Source organism: Suncus etruscus, chromosome 2, assembly GCF_024139225.1.
Source record: "Suncus etruscus isolate mSunEtr1 chromosome 2, mSunEtr1.pri.cur, whole genome shotgun sequence".
Classification (NCBI taxonomy): Eukaryota; Metazoa; Chordata; class Mammalia; order Eulipotyphla; family Soricidae; genus Suncus; species Suncus etruscus.
This window is the reverse complement of record NC_064849.1, coordinates 86,159,316-86,179,102: the sequence shown is the minus strand read 5'-3', so window position 1 is coordinate 86,179,102 and position 19,787 is coordinate 86,159,316. Positions and strand designations below refer to the sequence as shown.

The 19,787-nt window shown below is 37.5% G+C and overlaps 1 protein-coding gene and 1 non-coding gene across 2 annotated transcripts in view; one reads left to right on the top strand and one right to left on the bottom strand.

Moving 5' to 3' along the window:
* Positions 1–19,787, bottom strand: part of DNAH5 (dynein axonemal heavy chain 5) — a 336,377-nt gene that overhangs the window by 144,587 nt on the left and 172,003 nt on the right. The window contains exons 36-42 of the mRNA XM_049768362.1: positions 16,040–16,218; positions 14,418–14,605; positions 13,901–14,095; positions 9,412–9,546; positions 7,926–8,033; positions 4,228–4,381; positions 1,896–2,042 (exon numbers count right to left, since the gene is read on the bottom strand). Coding sequence (XP_049624319.1) covers positions 1,896–2,042; positions 4,228–4,381; positions 7,926–8,033; positions 9,412–9,546; positions 13,901–14,095; positions 14,418–14,605; positions 16,040–16,218 — 1,106 coding nt within the window. The remainder of the gene's footprint in view (positions 1–1,895; positions 2,043–4,227; positions 4,382–7,925; positions 8,034–9,411; positions 9,547–13,900; positions 14,096–14,417; positions 14,606–16,039; positions 16,219–19,787) is intronic.
* Positions 6,111–6,218, top strand: LOC126002367 (U6 spliceosomal RNA). The gene has a single exon (XR_007493095.1). It is a non-coding gene; the product is annotated as a U6 spliceosomal RNA (small nuclear RNA).

Below are 19,787 nucleotides of genomic sequence, written 5' to 3'. Positions count from 1 at the left end.
TGACTCAGCATAATACTCTCCATATCCAACAATGAAAACACAAATTTCTATATTTTTGACTATATTTTTCCTAACAGCTATGTAGTATTCCACTGTGTTTTTGTACCATGGTTCATTTACCCATGCATCTTTTCTCAGGCCATTGATGTGAACACTTACAAATAAAGAGTGTGGCAGAGATGAGCACAAGCTCGCTGTGAATGCCACTGAATTCCACTGAATAGCTCCTCTTCATTTCTTAGCTACTAATTCTCTTACCACCACTGTTACCAGGTTTGTCCCATTTGTATCTGCTCTGTAATGACAGTGGCATATCCAAAACACTTTGAAAATCCTAATTGGTATGATTTAACTAAAATCTAAGTAAAGTGATAATTTAATTAACAGAGTCATTTTGAAAGTTATATTTTTTGGAAGGGAAGTAACAGGGGAACAGAGGTGTTTCTATTTTATTGGTGATATGGGAGAGTGATCTAGGCATAAATCAAATACTCAACAACACTTGAAAACATGAGATCAAAGCTGCAACCAAACTTTGTAATGTTCCTTTTAAGCTGGCAGGCAGGGAGTGAGCCTGAAGGTGTAGAGAAAAATAATGGAGTCTGGGAGCACTGGTGGGATTCGTGTTGAAATATTATATGCTTAAAATGCAACTATCAGGGGCCAGAGCAGTGGTAAAAGCAGTAGGGAATCTGCCTTGCACGCACTAATCTAGCACAGACCATAGTTCAATCCTCCAGCATCCCATATGGTCCTCCAAGTCAAGAGCAATTTCTGAGTGCATAGCCAGGAGTAACTCCTGAATGTTACCGGGTTTGGCCCAAAAAGGAAAAAAATACAACTATCAATAACTTGGTAAATCAAAGTCCTAGAAATTAAAAACAAATTTTAAAAAAATTAACACGAAAAACATACCTCCCTGAGCTACTTGTCTTTGAGGTAATAAATATTTGGTCATTGAATTCTGTGTTTACTAGGATTATTGCCATGCATCAGATCCAAATTTGGATTTATTTTCAGTCAAATAGCAATGCCTAATAAGAGCACTCTTTAGATGAAAGGTTTTCATTTCTCTTTGATGAGAGAGAAATGTGGGGTTGAGCAGGCACACTCTCTTAATGAGAATTTCAATGGCAACAAGATAAACATTTCTCAGGAGAACTCTCTTGCCCAAAGCATGAAATAAGCCTAAATATTTTGTACATTCATATCTTTCTTTCCCTCTGCAATTGCATTCATGTGACTTTCTCCTGCTCATTCAGGAGTGGAAATATATGATGAGAAGAAAGTTAATATCACCTCTTCTATCTAAGTTTATATTCTAAGTGCATTGGTTCAGTTTATAGAGTCATAAATGTGGAAATATTCAGAGTGAACTACCAGCCCTTAAGGAGTTTGCTTAAACAACAACCAGATACTAGTGTATTTCTAAACAGAGTCATTTTGGGCACTGTATACATTTCATTTTTGACATACACAGTTTTTCTCCAAAGAATTGCAATTCCTCTTATGGTTTTATAGCAGAATCAAAAGAAATTTTAAGACTATCATCAAATAAGAGTAATGCTCTGAAACTTTTCCATGAAACTAGTTACATTGAAATTGCTCTACTCAATACAATTCTCAAGTTTTCCTTAGCTATTTCTATTTTATTTTAAAGTACCTTGGGGGGTGGAACAGAAAAATTTTAAGAAAATCATTTCTTTGAAATCAATAAACAAGAGATGGGTTAAATATATTAATCAGTTTCAGCACCCACAAATATACCGATATATGACTTTTGTCTTGGCTAAGATAATAAGTGAAGAATTAACCATTGTTCTACTGATTCTAAAAAATAGCATCGTTTTATTGAGAAACACATGTCAAAATCAATACTGAAATTCATCTTCTACCTTTCTTCGCCCTCAACGTTTTCCTCCAAAGGGTTGAAAATATTCCATCTGTCCAGTCGTTTGTAGCGACATCAAGACGACCAAACATCTGTGGGGCCGTAATTGCTTTAGGGTTCATCCTCATTTCCCGGTGTGGTTTTCCACAGTCTAGACCAAAAAAAATCTAAGTCTTAAACAATTCAACTATAATGAACACAAGGCTAATTTGGGGGCAAGCCATCAACAGGTGTTCAAAGTTTTAAATTACCTTCACTCTATCAATAACAGTATCATAAATCACAGTGCCTCCATCAAAATCAGGGGAGAAATAACATATTTAATTGCACTCCCAGCTACTGTAATGATAGTCGCGATAGTTTTCACTATAGTTCACTTTAGTTCACTATAGTTTTCATTTCGCTACAGAAAATAGAAGATTCCATAAGAAAAAGTATCATGTGTTGGAACTGATGAAAGAATTAATATAATTTGGATGTCCCTCAGATTTCACAACTCAGAAATATTTTGGTTTATGGACTACTTGATGAAGTGTGTGCCTAAAAGAGCAGAGGAAAGGGGTTTTTTCCTCTTCACTATGAGCTTAGATTTGTGGAGATGTGTTCCTGTTTATTTAGAAAAGAATATTTTCAACTAATATTTCATTAAGTAAAAGGTATGTTGGGACTGGAGAGATAGCACAGCGGTAAGGCCTTAGACTCAAGATGGTGGTTTGAATCCCGGCATCCCATATGGTCCCCCAAGCCTGCAAGATGCAATTTCTGAGCATAGAGCCAGAAATAGCCCCTGAGAGCTGCCGGGTGTGACCAAAAAAAAAAAAGTAAAATGTATGTGGTCCAGAGTGATAGGACAGCAGGTAGATCAATTGCCCTGTATGTGGTCAATCCAATTTAAATTCCAGACATCCATCCCATAAGGTCCCTAAACTCTGACAAGAGTGATCCATGAGCACAGAGCCAGGAATAAATCCTGAGATCAGGTGGGAGTCACCCAAAATAAATAAACAAAGAAAGTATATTATGTAAAACACAAAATATTTGTCCTACTTACTGAAAAACATATGTAGGAAGTTAATACAAAACTAAAAATACATTATTATTATTATTATAAATAATTATTAGGAATCATTTTAATAAACATTTATCAGTAAATACTGATACTTGATCAATAAATACTTGATTAACCATTAAAAAACAGTGAAAGGTATGGATAATATAATTTAGATATGCTCTACATACTGCATCCTTAGTGATTAATGCACAGTACTCATTTTGTTCAAGTCACTGCTCCAGATGTAGTGATAATGCATTGCTAATAAATGGCATAGCAAGAGTTGAAGCACTGGTACAGAGTGGAAGAGAATTCAGCCGTAGGACAGGTGGAAATTCTGCCAGTGGTGATGGTTCGGGTAGATTTTCAGAGACAGGAAAACAAATACAGCACATCACTTATACAACGAATATCAAAACACTGAACTCAAGAACAAAGTAGAGCTACAGTGACCAGCAGGGAGAGGACTGGAGGTGTTTGTTACAGGATACACACTTTCAGTTATGATGAACAGATCTGATAATTTAACTAATACCGCTGTTTTATGTACTTGAATGTCCCTAAGCTCTCACTACACAGGAAAGAAAAGGTAATTTAGCTGTGTAACCAGGAAAGATGTGGCTCTCTTGTATGATGGCATTTTACATATAAATGTATTAAATCAACACACCACACTACATAATATTGTGAGTTAACTGCATCTCATTAATCTAGAAAAGGTCCATTTATATAATATGTTGTCTCTAAAATGTGAAGCAGCATTCTTTCCTATAAAAATGTTTTTTTCTTGACCTAGAATTAGAATCATACGCAAAGACAACAGAAATGGGGAAGGCATGGTTGAAGTGGTTAGGATAGAGAAGGGACAACTATGACAATTATATTGAAAATTATCACTCTGGACAAGAACTGGGTGATGAAAGGAAGGAAAGTAATAAGCATGATACCCTTTTAGTAACAATATTGCAAACCAGGGTGTCTAAAAGGAGAAAAAAAAGGGAAAAGAGAGATAAGAAAAGTATCTGCCATAGAAGCAAACTAGAAGGTGGGGAGCACAGGAGGGAAACTGAGGTCATTATTGGTGAAGGTGTGGGTAGTAAAACATTGACAATTGAGACTCAACCATCAATAACTTCCTACCTGTATCTCATGGTGATTCCACTTTTAAAATGTTTTTTTTTCCTATAATATAGCATTCTTGTGTCTGTTATTAAGCTGATCAACAGTGTCAGAACTATTTGAACATTGTCACTCAAAAGACTACAGTTTGCAGCTACCCCCTTACCTGTCATGGCTCTCATCAGGGTCTGGATGCAGGTGGTTTTCCCTGCCCCGCTGGGACCCAGAGCCATCATCCCATGCCGAACTCTCTGAGTCTCATACAGCTGGATGACCTTCAATTTCCAAGGAGGATGGTTGATTAAACCTGCTGCCTCAACCTGAAAATAGGACAAAATACCCACACTGGATCACATCAACAGTGGACTTAGTGTTATATTCAAAGTAAATGCCAGCATGTATAAGGAGAAGAATGCAGAGTTATTGTTTAATAAATAGGGACTTTCAATTGCGGGAAGATAAAAAAACATTGTGAAGAAACTGGTAGTGTGTTTTGCACAATAATGTAAAGGCATTTTAATGCAACTGCAAAATAAATAATAATCATAAATTTTTTCAGGATTTTACAATGCTTACAGCATAATAAAAATGAATTTCAAAAAAATATATAATTCAAAACAAGTTAAACATGATCAAAATGTTAATCAAGTCAATAAGGAACAGCTGCATTCATTGCCTGGAATTGAATACTTTTTTGGTTTGTTTGTTTTTGGGTCACACTTAGTAGAACTCAGAATATACTCTGTGTTTTGTACACAGGGATCGTTCCTGACTGGCTTCGGGGACCATACTGGTTCCCAGAAAATGATCCCTGTTTTCTACAGGTAAGGCAATAAAGCTCCATAATACCTTTTAAAATGTCTATCTTATGATAACTTAAAAATAAAAGTTCAAACATCAAAAATGCATTCAAATGTTTAATTTAAAAAGGGTGAAGACTAAGAATGTAGCTCAGAGGTACAGAGAGTGCAGGATTCAGCTTTCTTTTTTTATAAAAAATGGAAAGAAGGAAAGGAGAGGAGAGGAGAAAAGAGGAAGGAAGGAAGGAAGGAAGGAAGGAAGGAAGGAAGGAAGGAAGGAAGGAAGGAAGGAAGGAAGGAAGGAAGGAAGGAAGGAAGGAAGGAAGGAAGGAAGGAAGGAAGGAAGGAAGGAAGGAAGGAAGGAAGGAAGGAAGGAAGGAAGGAAGGAAGGAAGGAAGGAAGGAAGGAAGGAAGGAAGGAAGGAAGGAAGGAAGAAGAAGAAAGAAAGAAAGAAAGAAAGAAAGAAAGAAAGAAAGAAAGAAAGAAAGAAAGAAAGAAAGAAAGAAAGAAAGAAAGAAAGAAAGAAAGAAAGAAAGAAAGAAAGAAAGAAAGAAAGAAAGGGGGGCCGGGCGGTGGCGCTAAAGGTAAGGTGCCTGCCTTGCCTGCGCTAGCCTTGGACGGACCGCGGTTCGATCCCCCGGTGTCCCATATGGTCCCCCAAGCCAGGAGCAACTTCTGAGCACATAGCCAGGAGTAACCCCTGAGCGTTACCCGGTGTGGCCCAAAAAACCAAAAAAAAAAAAAAAAAAAAGAAAGAAAGGAAGGAAGGAAGGAAGGAAGGAAGGAAGGAAGGAAGGAAGGAAGGAAGGAAGGAAGGAAGGAAGGAAGGAAGGAAGGAAGGAAGGAAGGAATAAAAAAGAAAGAAAGAAAGAAAGAAAGAAAGAAAGAAAGAAAGAAAGAAAGAAAGAAAGAAAGAAAGAAAGAGTGAGAGAAAGAAAGAGAGAGAGAAAGAAAGAAAGAAAGAAAGAAAGAAAGAAAGAAAGAAAGAAAGAAAGAAAGAAAGAAAGAAAGAAAGAAAGAAAGAAAGAAAGAAAGAAAGAAAGAAAGAAAGAAAGAAAGAAAAGAAAAGAAAAGAAATCATGCCCTTTTCAAAGCAAAAAACAAAGGTGACCTAGAAGTCAAATAAGACAGAAAGACAAAGATGTCATGATTGCTCTCACATGAACTAGAATAGACAAATTCATTTAGCCAACGTTAACTTAGACCATAATATTGTTATTAGTGGTTTCTAAAGGTAAAGAGAAAGGATGTGCTCACTTTGGCAGCACATATACTAAAATTGGAAAGATACAGAGATTAGCATGGCCCCTGCCAACAATGACACCCAAAGTTAAAAAGAAAGGAGATACACAATCCTGTAAGAGGGGGCAATGATATAGTAAATGTTATTAGACTTCTAATGGGAAACTGAATATAGTATATACAAGTACTAACTAATGATGCCATACCATGTTTTAACAAATGGTCCTTCAATTTTAACAGATGAAATAAGTAACTTAAAAAAATGTCTCTTCAGGGCTGGAGTGATAGCACAGCATTTGCCTTGCACACTGCCAATCCGGGAAAAACCCGGGTTTGATCCCTGGCATCCCATATTGTTCCCCAAGCCTGCCAGGAGTGATTTCTGAGCACAGAGATAGATGTAACCCCCTCAGTGTGGCCAAAAACAAACAGCAACAAAAAAAAAAGAAATGTCACTTCATAACAGAAAAATTTTCTAGCATCTCAGGTTGACTAAAATTCCAATATAAACCTTAATCAATATTTTCAGTGTACAATATCATTCTTATCAATCACTTATGGAATGATTTCATTTCTGATCATCTGAGACCCATTTATGGAATGAGAGCTATCATTTACGGAATTACTTATGGAATAATTTCATTTGTAGACGCATTTATGGGTCATTTATGGAATCACTTATAAAAATATCAATTTATGAAAGTTACTTAGTATCAAACACTATTTTAAGCTTAATATTCCTTAAAACATTATGAGGTTGGAACTACTGATATTATATCCAGAGGTATAAAAAAGCAAAGCAATTTCCCCAATTTGTGGTGTTAAGAAGTTGAGGGTTTCTCTCCACAAAATTTAACCATTATCCTATACTTAAATCCACTATAAAGGATGTTTTTATTTTTGTTTCACTAACTTTTGGATACTCATCATCTATCACTGTATGCTAATTTTGCTTTTTAAATATTTTTCATATGGCATTACTAATATAAAAGACACCTTATAAATTACGTCATGGCAATGCTACATTTAATGTAGATGTATAGGCAAGAAACTATTCACATAATAGCTACCACTCTTACCACTTTGGGAGGAAGATTAAAACTTTCACATACCAATTTCTTGAAGCAGAATATCCATTAAATACAATCAAATTTGGTTTTTATTGCAAATATCTTCAAGGGGTTCTTAATGCATTCTAGAAATATGAACTAATAATTACTTCTATTTTTTAAAAAAAAATTCCAAGAACTTCCTCACAGAAAAAGAAAGTGAGATAAATGTCAGCATTATTTCAAGTCCAAGGACATCTACAAAGTTAAGGTTGTACCAACCATCACCAGAAATACAAATTCAGGTACTGGTAGACTCCCTTAATGATATGTAGGTACTGGTAGATTCCCCCAAAGTCCAAGAATAGAATCACTTAGACCTGGGAGTGAAAATTACAGCTTAGCGGTCATATGAAATCACTGCAGAGGCAGGAGCCTGGTCAGCAAAGCAAGCCCAGACAAAGGAAGCCAAGCTCAGAGAAGCAACCAGTTGACCTTCATCACACCAACTTCATCCACCAACTTATCACATTGCTGAGAAACTGGTGAAGGACATTTTCCAGCAATAATGGGGTCTTTGGAATGTTTGAATAAGCCCAGATATGCACTCCCCTGGAAAGAGCATCTACATTAATTGTCAAGGCTTCTCACCAAACAGTATTTGCAGGGGTCCCAACTGTTCTTAGATCCAGACCTCACAACCTTCTATGATTCCCACTGAGTCCCAATGAAACAGACCCAAGTTCTCTCTATGACCAATCGAGATGCCTTACCTGCCTACTAATGGCTGTTTCCAGTTCAGGGTAGCCTGCCTTGTCCAGAAGAATGTTTGGGAAGAGATCTTCAATCAAACTCAAAAATAAGGGCTCATCTTCATCGATCTAACAGAGAAAGAGAGGGGTAAAGGGTTAGCAGGGTCCAGGAAGATAGCCAGAACAGTAGCAAAGGCACTTGCCTTGCAAGTGGATGAACCAAGCTCAATACCTGGCATCATAGGGTCCCCTGAGACCTGCCAGTAGTGATCTCTGAGCCAGGAGAAAACACTGAGAACTTCTAAATATACCCTTAAAAAGCAAGGGGTGTCAGACACCTATTTGGCACAAATATCATTGTAAAGGTAACTACAAATTCTCACAGAAGACCCAATTATTTTACTTTAATCTTTAACAAATAAAATATCAACTTTATTAAAATTCCTAATATTTCTAAAATATTAGAATTCCTGGAGCCAGAGAGATAGCATGGAGTTAGGGCATTTGCCTTGCATGCAGAAGGACACTGGTTCGAATCTAGGCATCCCATATGGTCCTCTGAGCCTGCCAGGTGCGATTTCTGAGAGTAGAGCCAGGAGTAACCCCTGAGCGCTGCCAGGCGTAACCCAAAAACCAAAACAAAAATAAAAAAAAGAATCCCTGATACTTCCTAATAAAGAGTTATTAAATAGAACCCAAAAAGGAAGAAAAGAGAAAAGAAATTAATATAAGTCAAAGAATACTATCTCTAAGACAACCTTTACATAAAATAATCAGAAAGTTATTTTAAAGTCTATCATTTCTCACTTAAATTTAAAAGACTTTTAGTGAAAGATAGTAGCAAATTCAACTGTAAATTTCCTCTCCGTTTTGAAGTAAAAATATTATGCTATAATCTTGTACTTAAACCCACTGATATCAAATAATTTTTAGTCTACTATAACATCAAAGTATAAAATCACTACATGGTTTTGTAACATTTAGAAACTTTTTTGCCAAACTCTGAAGACAGTGAAAAGGCTGAGCTTTTAATTTTATATACAAAAAAAAATTATCCAAGGTGTTTTATAAGCAATGTGTGGGTTTCTTTAAAGCTATTTAATTTGGGGCCGGCGTGGTGGCGCTAGAGGTAAGGTGTCTGTCTTGCCAACGCTAGCCTAGGACGGACTGTGGTTCGATCCCCCGGCGTCCCATATGGTCCCCCAAGCCAGGAATGACTTCTGAGCACATAGCCAGGAGTAACCCCTGAGCATCATTGGGTGTGGCACAAAAACAAACAAACAAAAAAGCTATTTAATTTTATTGAAAGAATATCAGAAGACTAGATATATACTAATAAAAAGGACTTCTGAAAAGTATCCCTTAGAATCATGCTCTCCATTGCTTTCTCTGTTAGTTAAGCAATTTTTAAATAAGCATTTTAAATAAATATCCCTAAGGCTCATTCATGACTTGTTGGTTGAACCGACATTCAAGTGGCTGAAACATCAGCATCTGGGGATCTTACCAGCTTAGAAAGATTCATATCCCGTAACACGCGCATGACTGTGGTGGACTCTGTGTCTGTGGGGTTTGCTCTCTTGGCTGCTCCCAGAGTTCGAAGAACTGACAGAATGTTCCGCAGGCCAAAGTCATAATGCACCTGTTAAGGTACACCATACTTATTCTCAGTATTAATATACTTCCAGTGGGTGGAAACCACCAATGGCACAGAAGACCTATTTGCAATAGTGAACAGATGCTGGTTTGCCTGTTGAATACCTAAGTCAGTATAGTTTAACACATTTTTCTCAAAATACTCTTTCACATTTTCAAATGTGTTTTTAATAACACTTTTTTCTCAATATTCTACCAAACAGAAAATATTCAGAAGAGTTCTCTGATCATTAAGTTAGTCCTAACATCAGAATAGATCAATCTTGACAAGGAGAAAGACATAACTGTTTTCTTGGAAACCACACATCCCCTTGAGTTTCATGTAAATCCATCACACATAAGAAAATGTTTTCAGGGGCCGGTGAGGTGGCGCTAGAGGTAAGGTGCCTGCCTTGCAAGTACTAGCCAAGGAAGGACTGTGGTTCGATCGATATTAAAAATTACCTCAAGAAGAGAGAAAATGATAAATCTAAAAGAAAGTCCCAGCTATCACTTTTTTTTGATATATAGTTATTAATTAATCACATCAAATTTCAACACATACAAAGAGAGAAGTTAAAACTAGTGATCCAAACACGAAGGAAAAAAAATGGTGTTTCCTTAAAATAAAGCAACCAACTGGGACTGGAGAGACAGTACAGCGGGGAGGCACTTGCTTTACATGCAACCAGTTGGGTTCAAATCCCAGCACCTAATCCTTGGATCCCTTTCAGAAGTGATCCCTGAGCACTGAGTAAGCCCTGAGTACTTTCCAAAATGCCACCCTCTCTCTTAAAAAAAAAGAATAAACTTAAATACATAAACAAAACAAATATAAGTAAACTGTCATATTATCTATTAATCCCACTGCTGAGTACAAATCCAAAAAAATTGAAATCAGAGCCTCAGAAAAATATTTATACACCCATGTCCTAAGAAACAATATTCTCAGTAGCCAGGTGGTAGAAGCAAATAAAATACTGACCAAAAGATGAATGGATAAATAAACTAGGACATACACATATTATGGAATATTAGTAAAAGAAAAAACATATTGTCACATTTCACACCAGGAGAGGATCTTGAGGACACTGTGTTATACACAATAAACTTGCCACCAAAAGACAAATACTGTATGAATCTACTTTATGGAGTTTTGAAGTAGTCCAATAAACAGGACCAGAAATCATAATGGTGGTCACCAGGGGCCAGGGCAAAGAGAGAATTGCCATCCAATGGGTATAGAGGCTCATTTTTGTGATGAAAATATTAGAGCCCCATTTCACAGCATTATAAATATACTCAACATTACCTAGCACCAAGCATCTAAAGACTAGTTTCTATCTTTAAACATTTAATTAATCACCCTTACTCAGTTATTTATTCCCTTAATAGTTCCCTCTATCAACATCATTTTGTTCATTTTATAACTTGTTCCTGATTTTCTATTTGTTCATCTCTTTTCTTTGCTTTCCTGTGAGTGAACTCATTCGTTATTTGTTTCTTGGTGTGGTTGGTCACCTTAGAAAAGATCTGGGAAGGTTTTGTGTGTGTGTGTGTGTGTGTGTGTGTGTGTGTGTGTGTGTGTGTGTGTGTGTGTGTGTGTGTGTGTCTACTCCCTAACAAAACATTATTTATGGAGTTCGTGAGAAGTTTCTAAATGAATTTTGCAATGAACTAGATTGAGCAAAGTAGATGATTCTCCCCTGTGTGAATTGGACAACCTGTGGAAAGCATCACTTAAAAAAGATACTGAGACCTCTAAACACAGAGCTCTGATTGGATCACCCTGGACAGAGCAGTAGTCTTCCACACACCAAAAAAAAAACACCACCGGGAGAATAAATGATCCTGAGCAAAGTCTAGAGCTGATCCCATGACAGTATACTCCAAGGACGGAGAAACCCCTTATTTCTTAGGCCAAGTGAATTCCTTTTCGAATGACCCCAATATTTACTGTGCCAGGGCAGGAGGGGAAAAAACAAAAATACAAAAAGCACAAAACCTTGGTTATTTTATATATATATATACATATATATTTTTTACCTTCATTTATTATTGTTATTATTATTTTTATTTACCTATCTATTTTGGTCGATTTCTCTGTTTGGGTGTGATTATTGAAATCGTTGTCCCCAAATATACTTATTTTTTTTCTCTTCTTTTCTCTTTTTGCGTTATGTGCTATGCCATGTTTCTTATTTCAAGACCATGGCGTGTTTTTGGTTTGTTTGTTTTTGTTTCTTTTTTTTTTTCCGTCTATTTTTTGTGGTGCTTATCGATATAGCTGGAGTCCTCACTGGATAATTGACACTTTTTTTTTTTGGTACTGGTGGAGTGTTTCACCTTCTTTTTCTCCTTCATCTCCCAAATCGATGATGAGAGCCTCTAGAAGGATTCCACCCATTTTTGGAGTATTAGACTCTTACCCCAGTTTATATATCTTCTCTTTTTCCGGCAAAACCATGCAACTTGAACTAGCTAGTCCTGCCTACAGTTAGAGGGGGAGATAAAGGAGGCATCAAGACCAAACAGGTGCAAGACTACTAGGTAGTGGGTTGGATACAGAGGGGACCACATATTCTAGCCGCCCTGGGGGTGAGGGAAGAGGAAATGGGAGGTAGGACAAAAACAGAGGTGTAGGGAGGACAATTTGGTGATGGGAATCCCCCCTGATTTTATGTAAATATGTACCTAAAATGTTATTGTCAACAATATGTAAGACACTATGATCAAAATAAAAATTATATTAAAAAAATATTTCTCTTGATATTAAGAAAAAAACCTTTCATGATCTTGGAGTCAATCTAAATGTATTTGAAAGCTTATGTTTTATTTTTAATAAATAATAATGCATAAAAAAGGGTATGATAGTTAGGTTCCTCTCTGTTTGCTGAGCTGGATATACACCCAGCTCCTCCTGTTCTCCATGACTCTGGTTCTCGATCTTTTAGTCTCAGCTAATATCTACATCAGCAATTCAACACTATGCTACAGTCTTCCCTGATTCCCTATCGTTAGATGGAAAATTGTGGAAGTTCACAGCTCCATGACTAATTGGGGCAATCTGATAATGATATGATGATGGTCATGATGATCATGATTATAAACATCATTCTAGTTTGATTTCTCTGGAGAACAACAATCTGAAAACTAATTTATATTGTCCAGCTTATTGTGACCTCTTTGAGAATACAAAAGGCAAGAGATTGTGTTGAGATTCCATGTAGAAATGATCTACATGCAGCCTAGAGTGGTGGAAGACAGCTCTCTGCAAGTGACAATCAGCAAGAACTTAAGTCCCTTCATCTTACAATTTCAAGAAACAGCCTTCAGTTTATGACATGATTGGTATCTTGGGAGCAGATCTTTTCCCACTCAGGCATCAAATGAAACCATAGACACAGCTGAGACCTAACAGTAGCTTCATTAAAACTCAGAGCAAAGAGCCCAACAAAGTTATAACAAGATTTTCAATCCATTGAAAATAAAGCAAAATATACTCTAAGCTGGAGCAATAGCACAACCTTGAATGAAGTTGACTCAGCTTCAATCTCTGGCATCTCCATCTAGTTCCCTGAGCTCACGAGGAATAACTCCTTAGTGCACAGTCAGGAGTCAGCCATGAGCTTTACTTAGTGTGGTACAGAAAGCCAAAAGAAAAATATAAAAATATCAAGTGTGATGGCACTAGAAAGATAGTACAATAGGTAAGGTATTTGTTTTGCACACAGCTAATCTTGGTTTGATGCCTGCTACCCTATCTGGTCCCCTGAGTCCATCAGAAGAAATTCCTGAGCAAGCCCTAAGTACCCCCCCCCAAAAAAAAATAACTACGTATACTAATGCTAATACACGAAAATACATAACTAATACAGAAGTAATAGGCAATTAATTTCACATCTGGGTACTTTGAAACCCCACAATATCAGAGATCGCTACTTCAGACAGTACAAGAAACTAGCAAGGAGGAATAGATAATACCATTAAGAAAGCTTGATCAAACAGATGAATGAAGTTAGATATGAGAAGAAGATAATTAAAAGGTTTAAAAACCATGAGAGCATACAACACATCTTAAGATTGATGACAATATAGATGAGATACAAAACAAATATTAATAAGTGAAAATCTTATCTATTCAATTCAGAAGCATTGATTCTATATGTTCTGTCATTCTCCACTTTCTCAAATACACCAACTTAAGAAAACAAAGCATTTAAAATTATTTTTTAAAAGGAAGCAAGTTCCTTCTCTGAACCCACATAGTTCTTTGCCAATCCCAGTCTATAGCTTTTCAAAATGAAAACATTGCACTGCATGGAAAGGAAGAGCCAGGAAAGGGCTGCATGACATCTCACCTGCTTGGAGAGCTGCTCCTCACACAGTTTGTAGAGAGTGAAGAACTTCCTGGCCAAGACAATGTTGTCAATGAAGCCACAGCTAGCCAGCTTCACCCTGATGATGATCTGGCGATCTGGGACCATCATGGCCACAGAGCGAAAGTTAATCTTCAAGTTTTCCGGAAGTTCCTGCCTCCCAGCATAGCCAGGGTTCTATACAGAAACAAAAGCTGAAAATGAATGAGGTGATCAAGCTACCACAAGATCTTCTGAACATGATATTAAAAGTCATTAGAGACACACAACAAAGGTAAAAGGCCCAGGATATGTTGCTTTTACCTACCACAAGCACTTTCCACCTGGAAAAGTCAAGTCATTGTCATTTGTCAGAGCTGTGGTTAATACCCATGGCTTTCAAGTGGGAAAGTACAAGCCCATGTTCAATGCTGGAAACTGGATAACATTAGACCAAGGACATGGAAAGAAACTGTGCTAAGATGCTGATATAAAATCACTCTTACTTGTGATTCCTTACCATGGTTAAAAAGAGTCCAAATTCAGGGTTCATCGTCACGTTATCTCCATCGGTAAAAATAAAAGATTTCTTATGTTCCTTTTTACATGTCAGAATAATGGAAATTTGTTGGGCTGCGACAGAGAGAACTGGTAGATCGATACGGTTAAATTCATCAAAACAACCCCAGGAGCCAGACTGTGCCAGGCCTTCGAAAGGAAATTAAACAGAAAATCCAATTAGCATATCATTTTGGAATGCCACAGAGAGGGGCATTATGAAGCCGCCAAGACAAACCAGAAATAAATTTGTTCAAAAATTAAGTTGAACAAATAGACCATGCATAAAGGACCCCCAAAATAGCTCATAATTTGCTACTTTATCTCTAACCCCCCAATCTGCAATGATAAAAGAACATTAGAAAAGGTTAGGGATATTAGCATTTCAGCAATGCAACAGTGATACAATTGAAGCTTTCTTTAAAAAAATTTTTTTAAATAATTGTTTCTCTTAAGTGTAGGGTGTTTTGTTGTGATTTTTTTTTTTTTTTTGTCTGAGAGGCCACACATTGTGGTGTTCAGAGGCAACTTATTCCTCAGTGCTCAGGATGACTCTGCAGTGTCTGGGATATCATGGGGGCATAAGCTCCAGTACTCTGAGTGATCTCCCTGGTCCTAATCTTATTTTTCTATGCATATTTTTATGTTAGGTCATATGATTGCAGCAATATTTAGGCTTGTAATATTAATGAGCAAAGGGAGTGCAGGCCACACAGCCACTAACATGCCTAAGATCCTCCATTCTGTTATGTCAATTTTTGTCCCATATTCCTTCCCCATTCCCAATCCACACTACTGTTTCCTAATTATCAGTTGTGAGTTGGATGCATATTGTTACCTCCCTGACCACCAACAATGTATCTTAGGTTCTCCATCCCTATTCCCTCAGCTGGTACTCTTGGGTCTAGTGGCCAAGGTTTATTTTCAATAAATATTATCCACACTCATTTCTCTGTATACCACATAGAGTGAGATCAGCTCTGACATTTGTCTTTCTATCTCTGACTTATTTCACCCAACAGAAAAACCTTTAATTCTACCCAAGATTCTTATTTTATTAAGTTTATAGGGTGGAATGGTTTTCTCTGTTGGGTTCAAGACATGATCCTATGCTCTCCTGTGTAAATCTTATTTATATCCTAGAAAGTATTGTTTTCTTTTTCATTTAAGAACACCATGGCCTGTCTGCTATTTGCCAATAAGGAAGATTTATTGCTTTATAGTCAATTTTGGTAGAAGCAAAATAAGTGCACTTAAACCACTTTTTTTGGTATTACATATCAGATTTGACCTCAAAGAGTGAGTAGTAAGAGTCAGTGTTCAAGAAAACAGGATATACATATCCTCCTACATTATATATTGTGAATCATTATAATCTCATAAATTAGAGAATTTGAAACCTATGGAAAAGAAGATAAAGGTCAAATGAACTTCTTTTACACTTTATTAACAGTAACAATGAATGAACAATTTAGCTTCACACCTTGACCTGTACACTAAGTGTACTAGAATGCAGCCCACTGTTGAAAAATTAATTTTAGGAGAGCAGAAATTCTTCATCAAGTAAGAAAATTTAGCTCTCACCTTTAAAAATCCGTCCAAGGCCTCGGAAATCCATCTGGTCTGAACAGTTAAAGACCACGACATATTTTCCAAGGCATCGTCCCATGTCTTTGGTAGTTTCTGTTTTCCCTGTTCCTGCAGGTCCTGCTGGGGCTCCCCCCATGCTCATACCCAGAGCTTGAGCCAATGTAATATAACACCTGGAGAGGAAGAAGCATCACTGAAACCAAGAACACCCCATGATGCACAGGAGAACCTTGTGATATGGCACTAGGGATGAAACCAGAAAGACAATTGAAAGAAGGTCCAGAGAGCAGAGTGTTACATCTTTTAACTTCTTTACTATCTGGCATGAGGTCATTCATCGAGGGTTTGATCCCTGGTATTACACACTCAGGCTGAGTACTGCCCAGACACAGCTACAAGCACAGAGCCAGATGTAGCTCCTGAGTACCACGAGGTATCCCCCAAAATATCCCATGTTCTGAAAAGTCCAGAGTGTCAAACTATTGTCCTTTTCTAACAATTACAAAACTGTGTCATAAAATATGCTGAGTCTTATGGAGACTGACACATGTTAAGGAAAAAAGAAGGAAGTGGCTATGGTCAAATCAGTTTGGACCTTTTTAAAAGATTTGTATGGTTTGGGGATATTTGTTTTGGGGCCACACCTTGCAGAGCTCAGGGGTTACTTTCTGACTCTGCACTCGGGAGTTACTCCTAGAAGTTTGGGGGGCCATATGGGATGGTGGGGTTCGAATATGGGTCAGCCATGTGCAAGATAAATGTTCTACTAGCTACATTATTGCTCCAGACCCAATTTTTTTAAATGGTTAAATCAGCTTTCTTATAAGAATGCATGTTGTACATCTTGAAATATGGTACATGGGCATTTCCAAAAGTTATTTGGCAATGATCATCATGGACATTTACAAGTGCCTGAAAAACAGTATTTGGCAGGAAGAAAAAAAATAAGGATAATATTCTGGGGAAAAAATGGGAACCATTAAGGTAGCTTAATACCCTTTGAATCTGAATCAATAATTTGATGTAGTTGGAGACTCGTGATGAGATTTAAGACAGATATTAAGCCTCTTTGTGAGAGCATTCATTGCTCCAAGAAAATATTATGTACTTCTACTTTAACTTACTGGATGATAATAACAAATTAAAAATTTGGGAGAGAGAATATAAGTATGCCTGTGAAGAAAACATTCTACCTGATATCTTGCTAATAAATTAGCCCATTCTAGCATCAGCATCATCCTGCATTATAAAAGGAGGACACAATATAAGAGATGAAGCTTCGCTTTTTTTTTTTTTTTGAAGCTTTGCCTTCTTATAGCCAAATTTGAAATCTGTCATCTGGACTTAAAAAAGATTTCAGAATTATAACATGATTGTCATGCATGAGAGATGGAAATGAGCAGAAAATACGTATAAAAATTCTTCTCTCTTTATTTCTCTATCTCTGTCTTCTGACTGTATTTGTCTCTCTGTCTCTTTTCTTTGTTTCTGTCTCTCTTTATCTCTTTTTCTCTGTCTTTTCTCTCTCTGTCTATCTGTTTCTCTGTCTCTATCTCTTTGTCTCTGTCTCTCTGTCTCTATCTCTCTCTTTCTTTCCCTTCCAGAGGCAGAGAGAGGTGAGAGGAAAACTATGGACATTGGTGATGGGAAATGTGCACTGGTGTTGTGTATGGCAGAAACTCAATCATGAACAATTTTGTTACCATGGTGCTTAAATTTAAAAAAAAAAATCTCCCGGGTCCTGATTTTTTTGAAAACAAGTTTCTGGAAAAATAAACATGGGATTTTCCCTTCATGTATACAAGGGAAGACTATGAAGAGAATAAAACGAGTTTAAAATCAGGACACCTGGATTTACTTTGATTTTATTTTGTCTTTTCATCCTAAATCTTATTCTTCCTCTAATGCTGTTAATTGTCCCATTCCAAAGAAACAATGAACATGATGTAGTGACATATGAGATCTCATTTCTTCCCCCAAAGAACCCTGCAGGAAAGCTCCCAGGTGTTTTCCCAGCTCATGGATGATCAGTGAAGCACTCAGAGATGGAAGGATTTTTCTCAGGATGAAGGTGGAAGAGCTGAGACTTGATCCCAGACAGTTAAGTCCTCATGCTGTTACAAGCAAGGTCCTCTCCTCATGGCCAGGATCAGGAATATATGTCCAGGAACTCACACCATCTTAAGAGCCAGAACCTCTTAGGTTTATATTTAAAACAGAGAAGTAGCAATTTGTAGGGATGCCTAAAAGAAATCATCCTGATTCTAGAAAAAATGGATGGGGACCTTGAGCGAGATGACTTCTTCGGAGCCTCTTCTTCCAGGAGTTAGTTGGGGGGGCCTCCTAAACTCTTCTCAAACAAGCTATCAGGGCTAAGTGCTGATCTTGAAAAACATCTTCATGGACATTCATAAATGAGTTCTCAGAGAACTCTACATGCTCATAAATTTCCATCCCTTCTGTCTTACTTTCCTATCTTTTTTTTTTTTTTTTTCAAAAATATGGACTTGTGGGGCTGGAGCAGTGGCGCAGCAGTGGGGCGTTGCCTTGCATGCAGCTGACCTAGGACAAACCGCGGTTTGATTCCTCGGCATCCCATATGGTCCCCCAAGCCAAGAGCGATTTCTTTTTTTTTCCTTCTTTTTGGTTTTTGGGTCATACCCGGTGGTGCTTAGGGGTTACTCCTGGCTCTGTGTTTAGAAGACACTCCTGGTAGGCTTGAGGACCATATGGGATGCCAGGATTCAAACTGGAGTCCATCTCGTGTTGGCCGTGTGCAAGGCAAATGGCTTATCACTGTGCTATCACTCGAGCTGCCCAAGAGCGATTTCTGAGTGCATAGCCAGGGGTAACCTCTGAGCATCACCGGGTGTGGCCCAAAAAAAAACAAAAAACAAAAAAAATTGAATTGTATCTGCCAGTGTTGGATTTCAAATACAGACTTGAAACACAGACTATAATGACATGTAACCTTGAGGCATAATAAATATATAGAAAAAATGTCATCTTTTATCATAATATTTGAGTTTTTCTATGGTTTAGGGAACTTTCTGCAGGCTCATCTATATGGTAGCTGAACTCCCCACCCCCCAGACCAGTAGAGCCCCTGCAGTCAGGAACCAGGTCAGGTCTAGTTCATACCTATAGCCTCATAACCTACATCCTCAACTTGCCCCTTCCTAACAATTAGGATTCATAAACATTTAGAGAATCAATGACAAATCATGACATATGCTCTTATCTATTTTCTCCTATCCCAATAGTTACTAAAATTAGAGGCACAGACCATGATAGTTAACACACAGTAATTTTTTAAGAAGTGAATGTAGAGGGAGAAAAGACCAGCTATATTACCTAGTTAGAGGTAAGGACAATAATGCAGGAAGCTGTAAGAGAATGTATGACCTGAACTACTATGGGAAGCCAGGTGGAGTGTAGTTACCTGGATGTCATGAGAAGAAAATGTACCCAAAAGAAGCAAATGGTCAACTGTGTGATGCTGCTGATTATTAAGGAGGATGAGAACTAGAAATAACCACTGGACTTAGCAACATAGAAGCCTAGGTGATTGAGCAGAGGGAGACCAAAACAGAGGGGCAGAGTAATGTCCCCCAAATGAACTCCATGGAAACTATGAGTACATCATGCTCAAGGGCTTAAGGGACATAGTAGATAGTTCACATAAAAGTACTAAAGGTGGGAAGACCTCCTGGATTACTCTGTGGGCACAATCCAATCTCAA